Below are 13651 nucleotides of genomic sequence, written 5' to 3' on the forward strand. Positions count from 1 at the left end.
GACTTCTTCAGACAACATGATATCCACTTAAATGTTTTATGCTTCCAAGAACTATGGCTAAATAAGGATGTAAATATGAGTTGCTATGGGATTAATAATTATAATTGGCATGTTAAACTGAGAACAAATAATAGGGGGGGAGGGGTGGGTATCTTAGTAAGCAGATATTATAAAGTAGACATACTTTTTGACAAATTTTCATTTAAAGAAAATATTCTTGAGTCCATCTGCTTAAAGATCTCCTACAATGGCATGAAGTTTTGTTTATTAAACTGCTACCGCCCGCCCAATCAAAGCAATGCTGAAATCGAAGAATTCTTTGAACTATTCCTAGATTTAATTGATAAAATAGCAGCATTAAACATACCTTACTTCATTGTGGGAGACTTCAATTTTGACCTTTTCAAAATAAATAACATAAATAGCAATTCCATGAGAATTATTGAATCTTTTTCTTTTAACGGTATCATAAATACTGTTACCAGAGCCACTAGAGTTACTAGAACCACAGCAACCCTCCTTGATTTATTCGGGGTGGGGAATTTTATTCAAAACCTAATGTCATCTTTTGTCTTAACTTCAAAAATCTCCGACCACCTGCCAATTATTAATTCATTCCGAATAGACAAAGTAAACAAACCTAAACTTCCTGATTTTTTTGAAAAAAGAGAATTAAATGATGAAAACTTTGATGCCTTAAACTATGCACTCTACCACACTAACTGGAACCATGTTTTAAGTCAAGACAACGTAAACTCTGCTTATAATAATTTTATTTCAACCTTCTTAAGACTTTACAATGAAAAATGTCCAGTTAGGAAAAAACGGAAAAACAAACGTACCCAGCCCCAGCAGCCTTTCATGTCAGATTATTTATTGCGTTGTAGATTGCATAGAGACATTTTGTACAGTAACTTTTTAAAAGACAAAACAATAGAAAATGAAAGTATTTACAATGTCTATCGGAATAATTATAATAGGCAAGTAAGAAGAGCAAAGATTGATTATTATAGAAAACAAATTAGGGATGCAAACGGGGATGGGAAGAAACTTTGGAAAACTCTCAAAGAAGTCATCGGTTTTAATAAATCTTCCCCTGAGTGTACATACCTCCAAGTAGGCCCAAACAAAATTGAAAATGACCAAGAAATAGCTAATGAATTCAATCGTTATTTTAGTCAAATTGGGTCTTCCTTAAGGCCTGAAATTCCTACCACCCCCAAAAACTTTTTTGAATATTTACCCCCCCCCCATGTCAGGATTCCCTCTTTTTTGAACCATTGTACCCCTTTAAGGTTATTAATATTATCCGTAGCATTAAACCTAAGCGTTCCACAGACATCAATGATGTCTCAATGTTTGTCTTGTCTCGCTGTGCTGATACCATTGCCACCCCCCTAACACATGTTTATAATTTATCACTTCAAAATGGCATTTTTCCTGAAAAAATGAAAACTTCTAAAATAGTTGTCCTTCACAAATCTGGTTCACTCAGCGAGGCAGATAATCATCGAGGCATTTCTCTCATTGATAACTTTTCCAAACCCATCGAAAAATATGTCTGTGACACGCTGGTTAAGTTTTTAGAGGATCAGTCTTTTTTTAGCAATCGCCAGTTTGGCTTCATGAAAGGGATCTCAACCTTCCATAATGTACTAAATTTAAGCACAATGATTACTCAAGCACTCAGTCGAAGCGCTTCCTGTATGGCCATATTTTTGGACATAAGGAAGTGCTTCGACATGATAAACAGAGATATCCTTTTTAGTAAACTTGAGAATTCAGGGATAAGGGGGGTTGCACTCGAATGGTTCCGTAGTTATTATGCAAATAGGAAGCAGCGTGTATTTTTTAAGGGTCTTTTCTCCTCTACTGTTGAATTCATTATTATTGGCGTACTCCAGGGGTCAGTCCTGGGACCTATTCTTTTTTTAATTTTCATAAATGACCTTGTTTCATGCAGTGAAGAGATACTAATCAATCTCTTTGCTGATGACGCAGTGGGCTTTCTTGAAAAGCAAAACATAATCCAATTAATAAACCTTGCAAAGGAACTCGTCCCCAGACTGACCCAATGGTACAACGCCAATAAACTTCTCATACACCCCCGCAAGACCAAATGCATGGTCTTCTCCTCCCCCTGAGAGATACTCACCCCCGCTGAGCTCGCAGCTAAGACCAACTTCGAAGTTTATGTAGATATGAATAATCACAATGAAAATGATGAATCAAAAATTACTAAGTTGGATCTTGTCAGCGGTACCAACGAGGGTAGTATCAAGCACCTAGGAATTCAAATTGACGAAAAAATGATGTTTTCTTATCATCTTGAAAAAGTCTATGGTAAAGTTTCTAAGATAATTTATAGTATGAAAGTAATGCGACACCTATTGGATAAAAAGCATTTAAGGCTACTCTATACCTCTTACATTAAGTCGAATATCGAATACTGTTGTCTCCTGTTCACTGCTTGCCCTATGTATTTGTTAGCACCAATTATTAAACTACAAAAACAAGCCATTAGAATAATTGAAAATTTACCAAGCAGAGCTCACACAGCTGAATTCTTTAAATCTAATGGCATACTCCCATTCAATCTTTTAATTGAATTTAATGTTTGTAAATTCATGCACACCTATAAATTAGGTATTTTCCCTAAAATCTTTGAAAACACTTGGAACTTTGTTCAAGACAGACATACATACGGCACAAGGAACAGGAACAACTTTGCTTACGAACCAGGCACTAATAGAAATTTTCTCCTGCACGCCCCTCTTAACTCTTTTCCAACTATCTTTAACAGCCTCCCACTTGAAATTAAGTTGATTGATAATAAAAATATTTTTAAGAAGAAATGCTTTACTTATTTCCTAAACAAAATCGAGTTTTAACTAGAATGCAAATTTTTCTTTCTTTTCACTCAACATTGGTCAATACCAAAGTGTAATCAACATTGTTTTTATTGATTTTCTTTTTTTTAACCATCCAGGAAAAGATTTTAAGATTTTAAGATTTTAAGATTCTAAGATTTTCGCTTGTCTGTTTCTATTCGTACTTGTTATTCTATTTTTGCCCTCGACTTTTTGTAAGCACTGAACTTATTTTGATAATATTCAATAAAACAGCATTTTTTAACCTCAAATCATAACGTATAGGTTCCGTAGGAACCGACACACATACCCAAGTATAGAGTAGCTTGGCATAACTTGCTTTTATCCATTTTATCGGTCATTTATCGGTTCTTTATCGGTTTTTATCGATTTTTTACCTATTTTCTTAACCATATTTTTTTAAACATATTTTATTTCTTTTATATTTATTTTATCCAGCAGCTAACGAATCACGCAACCTCTATCTAACAAAAAATAACAAAATTTTATTGAATTTTGAGCCGAAAGTTTATTATTTATTCAAATTTTGATATCGAAATTTATTAAAAATGACTATCGCAGACTGGTTAAGCTCTTGTACATGAGGGCATAGCCTCCGCGCAGTTATGAGTCATATTCCTCGCTGGAGCCGCCGTAGACACCGTGGACGGGTTCTTGGTTGAGCAGCTCCTCAAGGATGTCCTGCTGGGCTGTGACCAGGCGGTCCATTGCGGCGATGGCGTCCATGTTGGCGTGGAAGGACCGGGCGTACGTGGGCAATGCTTGAATTAACCGCACGACTAACCCGTAGTTTCCATACATACACCAGAGGATTTCTTCGTCGATGACGCCGTAGCGGGACCTCCTCCACAACAACATGTCCCCCTCGTACACGATGCCCATCAACCTCCTCTTGACCGTAAACCAGAGGTCGAAACAGCGCCTGTCTACCCCCGGATATGGGAGTAGATCAGGCGCTGCCGCGAGGTTCAACAGCTGCTGGACATCGGGTAGAGGATCATCTGCTTCCTTGCTGGTATCAAGCATGGCGACGAGTTCCTGTACTTGAGCATGGAGGGGAGCATCTTCCTCACCTCCAGCTTCTACCGGAATTTCCGGCGCTTCTCCTGGTATAGCTCCTTGGCCTTGTCCTCCTTCCTCTTCTTGATTTGACATCTTGGAAACAATTAAATCTTGACCTAATCTCCCCCATATTTATACCCCCTTTGTGTTTTAATACCATATATTATGTAATCTTTAATTAAATTTATTAATAAGTAATACACTTTCCCCACTTCCGTTTCCCGCTTATTTTCCCCTATGCTTAATAAACAATTGTTTCCCTCCCGCTTTTTTACCGAGCTATACCAGGAAACCACCCCTTCCCCCCCTTTCTTCCTCACCCCCCCCCCCATCTACCTATACCAAACAAAACGCGCCGCTCAGTCTGATAAGTAGCCACGATGCACGGTCGCGAATAAACCACTCACCACGTCCCTTTTCTCCTTTCGTTTTACCCCCCCCCCTTCCCTCTACCTTTTCAATCCTTTAACTTTTCCCCCATACTTAACTATGTCTTCACTCACCTACTTATTTTATATTTTATTTTACCACTTTTTTTTCATTATTTATCCATTTCCTATTTTGATGCCAATACTATATTGATAAGTTTGACCCATAGCAACATATTAACAGACATCCTATTACTTTACACATTTTCTGTAATAACATCAATTAAAGTTCATAGCAAGATATCTAGGATTTATTAATAAAATAAAAATTGATGAATATTATGATATGTTTTTAAAAAAATTAGTACATTAAACTTTTTAATTGTGCTGTTTTTCACAAAACAATTCTTTCTAAGAGCCATAGTCAATCAAAACTAGCAGCGTTACTCTTCATAATATTCAATTTTTCACGTGTACATTTTTCACGTGTGCATTTTTCAATTTTTCACGTGTGCATTTTTGTGGATATCTTGTATATGAAGTTGTGGAGAATTTGACCATTATTAGTCTTGAATCAGTAATGGCCATTTTCTGTAGCTAAAGCTGGAGACATGCCCCTTCTTGTGCAGTAATCTGCTGAGCAATTGCACCCAATTTATTTTCATGATACTCCATGTCTTTATTTGGATTGTACAGAGTAAGTGCCAACTCGGTTTCAAGATAACCCTGCTGGTATAGTAGACGGGCTACCTCACGACGCACTTCCTCACTGACATTGTCGCCATTAACTATATTGAGAAGTCGTTGATATGTTACTGTCAATCGATCGCGCAGCGGCTGCCACATTTGCTGATATTCTTCCTCTACGAACATTTTTTCGTGCCTAAACAGCAGTAAGATTAAAACTCCACTAAAAGCTAAGCTACAACCAAAATTAAACGTGCGACAGCGCGCCACAGTTTTATTTTTTACCATGACCTACTTTCACCCTTCTCTTTTAGAAAAAAGGTGAGATTAATATAACGTTTTTTGGGCACCAACCCCGCTCCCCTTTCCCCCGATCCCCCCCCTCCCCCCCCCCCGTCCCACTTCATGTTTGTACCCCATTCACAGCTATGCTGTGACCAGTTCTCAAAACACAAAAATCAGATTCCGGAGGAATCGAACTTTACACACTTAGGGACACACTCCCTACATCTCAAAATACTAAAATCAGATTCCGTAGGAATCGCATACGACCTATATTTTATTTTATTTTGTACACAAGAGGATTTTTATATCCCTTCCCAAGAAATGAAACTCAGATTCCGTAGGAATCGAAACCATTCTTTACTCCTTGTTCACCTAGGTACCTAAATATGCTACAGGTACTGTTTTTATCTATAGACACAGTATCTAAGTATATTTTCTGTCACCATCACCGTTTTACTTTAATATTTTATTTTAATATTCTTATTATGGATTATTGGTTTGGACCAGCAATGTCGCGATATTCACCGTTGCCCTGTAATTATTAGGGTGGAGGTGTCCTTAGACACGGGCAAAACTCCACTCTATAATGAAAATAATTTGTTATAAAGGAACCAGTCTGGACAGAGTTGATAAGGGATCACAACGGGAATAGCAACTTCTCACGAAGGTTTTGGTTCCTTAATTGTTCCGAATTTATGCTTGGAGGAGTTGCAACTGATAGTAGGAGGATGTCTGAAATACACAGCAAGATACTGTACCAACCATTATTATTGTTGAGATTATTTGCACATATAACATTGTATCGGCTTGGCAAGCGTCAAAGTACACCAGTGGCTCCACAACCCTTAAAGGGTTATGCCAACTATCTGGTACAATGTTGCATGGAATTTTTTCTTGTAAAATATTATCTTTATCATATTTGAACTGGCTTGGCAACTAGGTGGAGACGAAGTTCGGCCAATTCCATGCTAGGTACTTAATAATAGTTATTATGTAATTTGTTTCCAAACTTGTACCAAACATAACAAACCAGAAGAAACAAACCAATCAAAGCATAGTAACTTTAATATATGATATATATTTAATAAAACATGTTGTACCTTTGAGGAAAATAAATCTTATCTTAATCTTATCTCAAAAGATTTTTTTTCGGTTAGCCTTCACTCCCCTATAAACATTAAAGGATTTAATTTTTTTTGTTTCAATCTGCAAGACATTTGGGTTAAAATATGAAACAGAAAACAAATTTATCCTCGGTAATAACAGTAATAACTTTGACGGACGTGCACAGTGTTTACCAAGGGAGAGAACAGTGAAAAAGGCCCTTCCCAAAGTTGTTGACACCTCCCTTCTCTTCATGCTTAAGAATGATATATATTTGATAATCCCAGGAATAAGGTATAACCAACAAGTGAAATAAATCTAAAATAATATTTAGGGGCAAATGGAGAGACTGTCAATTTTACGATGTATGCCCCCCAACGATAGCTGAAAAACAGGTATAGGTTTCATGATTTTATTCCAAAATTTATTTTGTTATTGGTATAAGCTGGATAAACCTCAATTTTAAGAAACCATATTTTGTTTTACCCATGATATCTAAATTTCGTATATAATAAGATAAAATGTATGAATTTAAGCATCATGTAAATAATGGGCAAACTAATATCAATGTTTGATTCTTTGATCCCTACTACTGAAAGTTGAAAGGATAAATCAAAGCCTTTGTAAGGCCAATTTTACTCAACAAATTTTCTATTCATCATACTTACAGTACAAATGATGCCTAAATTTTTAAGGAAAATAAATTAAAAGTTAAATTTATACTTTATTTTATGTATTTAGGTCACAACACAATCCATAAAATTATGCAGATAAGTGTAATAATATTAATTTTTCTGTATGCTTGTGTTGAAATACATAACTATCTCTCTATTAGAATAGCCCCCATGCAGTCTACAGTCTTTGTGAAGTTTCTCCCTCAAGTACAACATCTAACAATAGTTGCTTTAGATTTTTCTACTAATTATTTTATTATAATTTGTGATTTTTTGAAATAAACCCCATAAAAACAAAATCATATAGGTAGAATTTAATAAAATCTTTGAAAATTGGTACCAAAATTTAAATTATTTAGAAATAGCCTTTCTTCCAATTTAAGTATTTCCCGCCTCCCCATTTCCTGCCAGTCCTCCCCCCACCAACCCCCTATGTCTCCAATTACATTTTCTACTCTTCTTTTATTTTTTATTCAGGTAGCCACACACACACACACCCCTATGCTTTTATGCTTTTACTCTGAGCCCTTAATTTTACTTAAAAATAAAAAGTAAATATATTTCATTAACAAACTTCATAATAATATCATTTCAACATTTTATAGTAAGAATTTTTACAAATTAAACTTGTATAAAGTTAGGTTTCTTAATATTATAATATTTATCCCTGCGGGGCGCGGGAACCACGTAACCGTGACCGGAGGGGGAAAATGTTGGGGGAGTGGGGGCAGACGGAGAGATCTATTTACTTCTGAAACTAAGTTCTGTATAGATAGATAGATACTTCTCTATAATACATTACTTTACTTGGTTCTTCAATTTCTCAGTTGTAATTTGGCTTTCAAGCAGAGAGGAATACCATTATTCCAATTTTAATAAACAAAAAATTATTTGTGATATGAAAAACTAGAACATTCAAGAAATTTTAGTGAAATTACATTTAGTTAAATTGAATAATTTTGTATTTTGCAACAAAAAAGAAGATTTGATATAAAAAGGTAAATTATTAAATAGTTTCTTTTCCGGGGCTGGCTTAGCCCTAGTCTCTAGGGGCTGTAATTAAGAGGAATAAATTTAAAAAAAAAATTTTTTTAAATTCACAACCCAATTACATTCCATTTTTGAGATTCCATAGTTTTGAAACTCGATTTTCAGAATACTTTTTATGTCTAGTTTTATAAAAATCTAAATTTTCTATATAACATTATACTTTGCCTTTTTTTGGTTAAATTTATCAAATATTGAATTTCCAAAAGCCTTACCCTGATTAAAACTGATAAAATTTGAATCTTATCATAAATCTTTTTTCAACATAATGTAAAGGGAATTTTTCATGTTTTGGAACACTAAATGGGGGAGTGTTCTAATATTTTTATTCTCAAATATTGATGTTAATTTTTCACCTACTTTTTTATGACCATTACCCTATTAAATAGGCTTAAACCTGGCCACGACAATAACTAAGCTTTCTCTTTATCTGTGGCCCTTTTTCAATATATTGGGTACACATATAACTACTATAGTTTTAAAGATATTTTTTTAGAATTAACCTCCTGTTTTTGCAATGGAATCCATATGGGCTTTCTTTTTGTAATATTCACATACTTTAACCTTCATTATTTCACAGAAAAGGGTTCATTATTTTTAATGTACCTTGATACTTTGTAAACTAAGATTTTTAAATTATAGAAATAACATATATTTGTATTTACTTTTAGGAATGAATAAATCCTGAGAAGCCTTGCTAGTTGTTTGGAATTAAAGCTGAGATTCGAACCTTTTAACCGCCAAAATGTTGAAACCAAGAACCAAACTGGTCGCCATCCACCCTGTTCATGGCTATGCAATTCCCCCACCTCAGGTATAATTAATTTTTTAGTGTTTCTTTTCTTTTCTTTTCTTTTTTCAATGTTTAATAATAAATTGTTTTAAATTTACTATGCCTTGTATGCAAAAGGTAAACTTCAGTGATTTCTGCCTAAAACTTTTAAAATTAAACTCTTAGTTTTGAATTTTTACTCCCCATAATAACTTAGTAATAATGCTTATATAATAAAGATTATAATAATGATATAATCAACATGATAATATATGATTTAGATTTGTAGTTCAATACATTGATGTTATTCTTCTTTCAGATATAAATTTGATCTACTTTTTCATCAAAATATGTTATTCTTTACTTTCCTAATTCGACTGTCTAAAATCATAATTTCTTATATTTTTGCAGGACCTGAAAGTATCCCGAAGAAATGCACGAGAACGTAACCGAGTCAAGAGCGTCAACAAAGGATTTGACATGCTGAAAAGTCATATACCCAGTGCCGCGCCTGTCAAGAAGATGTCTAAGGTTAATATTTTGAGCCATGCTGTCGAGTACATTAGAAATCTGCAAATGGTCCTTGGAGAGGATCCTGATATGACCGATGATGAAAATTCTAACTCAAATGATGTCAATTTTAAGTCATCAATCAATGATGCTACTACTTTTAAAGCACTGAATGATGCTATCAAAAAGGAATCAAGCTTGCTTGATGATAATATGAATACAAAAAATCCTCTTATTAATTCAACAACCCCAACAAGCAATTATTCCCCAATATCAAATCCCTCCCTAGTATCATCAACAACACTAGATTCTATGCCAATGTTATCCCCAGCTCCATTATATGCACCTCCATTAACTCCAGTGTCTCCAAACACTACTCAATTCTACCCCAATCATCCCAGTAATCCGCAAATGGCGGCAACAGGATCCTTTTACAAGGCTCCAGCTGCTATAACCTCCAGGTTTCCCTCAGCACAGCCTGACCGGCCGCCTAGCTCATATGAATCTGGTTATGAAAGCACTTCCACCTATTCTGAACCTGACTGTTCAACAGCAAACCGTCTGCTGACAAGTTTATATTCTATCGACAACACTTTAGATGTCAAAGGTCATCAACAAAATCATCCTCAATCTTTGTTACAACAACAGCATTTATATCCTCACCATTTAAACCAACATCAAGTGTCAGCCCAACATCATCAGCTTAATTCCTACCTGTCCACTACCTCCCCGCATCACCTGCCATCCTTGTTATCTCCCCAACAATCTCCAGTCAATGTGCATCAATTGCCGCACCATCAAACAAATACCTCAAACTACCACCACCTGCTGCCGATGGGCAGCAGTGACGGCAGCCATCTTGGAAAACAAAATGGCGGACTTCTGGTGGATTCCTCCGGCGAGGAAGATGATATTTTAGACGCCATTGCTGAATGGCAACAAGAATAATTGCTAATTTACCTCCATTTTTCTCAAACAAGAACATAAGTGGCCATTTTTAAAATATAATGTTTTGCCGCCATTTTTCCTGTGGCATAAGAAAGTTACCGCCATTCAAAGAAACACCCATTGAAGTAAACACTTTTTCAGCCATTTTATGGAAATCAAATATACAGTGAATTAGTTAAGTCAATTTAAATACAGATATTTGAATTATCTGTGTTTTAAATATGTTTAAATTTGTATACATACACTTTTTGTGTAAAAATTAAATATTAGCCCTTTTAAGCAGCTTATAGATTTTAGTTACTTAAACTTAGTTTGGCATTTAGTTATGGCATTTTATATTCTCTTTCAAAGTTACCATTAGTAATTTTTAGAGCTTAATGAAAGCATTTAATTAGGATCGGAGCTTTTTTATTGTTTAACGGCAGCTTAATTGCAATGAAAAGTAATAATTCACGAAAAAACAACATTATAAGGATGTAATTGATTTAAGCATGACATAAATATTTATTTATCTTTATTGTACAAAAGTTAATGGTCTTTTTTACAAAGGACAAGGGTTCAATTTTTATTGTACTTTAAAGACTTGAGAGGGTTTTAATATATAAGCGTTGCTTTTTAAAAAGTAAATAGTACTAAAGAAGTAAAAATCAAAATTATTATGAGAAAATTGACAGTTTGTTTTAAGTACAAAAAATATATCAATCTATTTTTATTCTATAATTAAAATTTTAAAAACCTTACTATTGTTCTACTATTAAAGTTTTTTTTTATTTAAGCGGATTTTTTTCGTTTTGTATAAGCCAAGGGGGTAAAGGAATGAATCTTTAAAGCTCAGCAGAGCAGAACATATTTGATCTAAAGAAGCAAAGAAACAACATTAAAATTAAGATAGATAGATCCACACAACATTAAACTACAATTATTTTATTGTCTCTAAAATTACCACGGCCATTTTTATGTTCCATGTAATCTAATTTGTGTCATAGCATGGCAATTACAACACCAACCCTCTTTTTGTTTCATTTTTTTTATACAATTGTACAGGGAAAAGTCACCAGAAGAAAACTGGTTATTACTTCCAATGTTTAAAGTCCTGAAAGGAAATTCAAATATCCCCCTCTCCCTTAAACTAAAAAGTATCTTAAATTCATAGTTTTAGCATTGGTAGTAAAGGTAAATTTATAACCTGATGACCTTCCACTTTAACTTTTTACCTTTTTGAAAAATTAGATAATTTTTGGAATACTAAAACTTTATGTATTTTTGGTAGTTTGTTTTAGAAATAGTGGCATTTTTTTCTATTTAAATTATTCTTATTAATTGCTTATTAATTGATCTCTTAAGTTCAATATCTTTTTACTCTTATCTATTTTTTTCTTGATCTCAAATAAAACTGCTTATTTCAAATAAACTAAAATGGCTTTTAAGTATTTTTAAAAAGGCCATTTAAAAGTTCTCAAAAAATTGCTCATCTTTTTTACATATCACTTTTTACATTTTACTATTATTTACCATTTTGTTATGAAAATTGTAAAATAATTTACTCTAGCTGTGATTTTAATATAAAGTTATTATGAAAAAACTTATGCATTATATTATATTTTGTACATTTTTAATATGTTTTTAGAAAAAAATAAATATTCTTGCTCAATAAAATTATTTTTGTTTTATTAGCGACGCTACTTTACAAAAAAAACAATTTAATATTCAGGGATCTAAAGATATGACAATGGCCGATAAATTGATGTAATTTTCCTTTTATGATACACAAAGTTACGTATTACAATTAGTGGTTGAAACGTTTGGACACTCGACTTAGTGAACCAACCATTTAAAATTCCAAGTTGCCAAGCCAACAAATATGAAAACTTTGTAGTCTAGCGTATTAACATAGGACTACTAATTAATGAGCCCCCATATTTAAAATTTCCATTTGAAAAAATTTTGACACTTCTTTTACAATTATTTAAAACTCTAAAGCCAACGAATAGTGGACTCTGTTTATAAACTGCAAGGATCCGGGGAGGGAGGGGGCATTGGGCTGTTTATTACAATAGTCTTCAAAGTTTTATAATACCGTTTTCTTATTTGGTGGCTCCACAACTTTGGGGACTTTATTGAATTTTCATTGGTTGTTTCATTAAGTTGAAAGTCCAAATGTTACAAATATTAATTGATTTCTGCAAAAGTGATAATTTTGTGTATCATCATTGAGGATATAATAGTTATTTCTCGTATCGTATTATAAACGGCTTTCCGCGGATATAGAATGTACAATTATAATCTTATGATTGTACATTTCTATATATAGAAATATACAATATAGCTATATTCGTAGAAAACTGGATATAATACGATGCTAGACATAGTTTTTTCGTATGGATGAGAACCGGTTCCTATCCACCGGATTCGAATGAATACGAGAAATCAATTTATCAGAAATAGTCTTATCCCTTTAGATACCTGCCAAGGGTCAGTATAATTACAATCTAATGTCCCCTCCCTCCCTAGTATATAACCTAGGTATCTAAAGAGATAAGACAATGGTCGATAAATTAATGTACATCCCAAATGATGATACACAAAATTACCCCTTCTGTAGATTAAAATAAGTAGTTTAACGTTTGAGCACTCGACTTAATTAACCATCCAATCAAAATTTACTAAAGTTCTCAAGACAAGAAACGTTATTATAAAACTTTGGGGACTAGTGTAATTAACAGTATATAGTCCCATTGTCTTAACCTCTTTTCGAGGAAGCTTTGTGTTTATCAAGTTCGAAATTAAATTCCTTATCATTAAACCAAAATCAAAGCGCAAATGTCGTCTTTTAGGGCTTTCCTTTCATAATGTGGCGCGGCATAGAGTGTTTGTTTATTTTGGATGCGCACGTTCTTTACTTTTGAATGAGATATGAGAGTGTGAAGATTGCGGAGAACAAAATTGGGCCTACCATTGGTCTCATTGTGTGCGAACGACCCTAGTATATCAGGGATTTGAAACCATAAGAGCTTCAGGTAGAATTTGTTATTTTTATTAAGAAGTACGGTGTATAGGACGATTATATGTAGTTTTAAAAAAGGCTTTAGCCAGCTAAGCATGAAACTTAATTATTATTAATATATGTTTTAGTAATTTTTATGTGCCTTATTGTTGCATTTAACAATGATTTATTAAACCAAATAATTTTCCTTTAAAGCCAAAGTTTCCAAAGATTTTTACCGTAGAGAAAAATGATTTTAAAAAGCAAATAAGATTACGTGGTTATAAATAACTGGAATTATGAACTAATTGATATTGTAA

The 13651-nt window shown here is 33.6% G+C and overlaps 1 protein-coding gene across 1 annotated transcript; it reads left to right on the top strand.

Moving 5' to 3' along the window:
* The first annotated feature begins 7894 nt into the window (after positions 1-7894).
* LOC145333760 (uncharacterized) lies at positions 7895-12004 on the top strand. The gene is made up of 3 exons (XM_080178986.1): positions 7895-8069; positions 8790-8932; positions 9302-12004. Exons 2-3 carry the CDS (start codon positions 8864-8866, stop codon positions 10346-10348), a joined length of 1116 nt encoding a protein of 371 aa, XP_080035112.1. The 5' UTR covers positions 7895-8069; positions 8790-8863; the 3' UTR covers positions 10349-12004.
* The last annotated feature ends 1647 nt before the right edge of the window (positions 12005-13651 follow it).

Source organism: Acartia tonsa, chromosome 12 (genome assembly GCF_053477335.1).
Source record: "Acartia tonsa isolate MP-2025a chromosome 12, ASM5347733v1, whole genome shotgun sequence".
NCBI lineage: Eukaryota > Metazoa > Arthropoda > Copepoda > Calanoida > Acartiidae > Acartia > Acartia tonsa.

Coding starts and splice junctions, on each gene's coding strand:
- LOC145333760 (XM_080178986.1), top strand. CDS start 8,864: ATGTTGAAACCAAGAACCAAACTGGTCGCCATCCACCCTGTTCATGGC. Junction 8,933..9,301: donor ATGCAATTCCCCCACCTCAG/GTATAATTAATT, acceptor ATATTTTTGCAG/GACCTGAAAGTATCCCGAAG.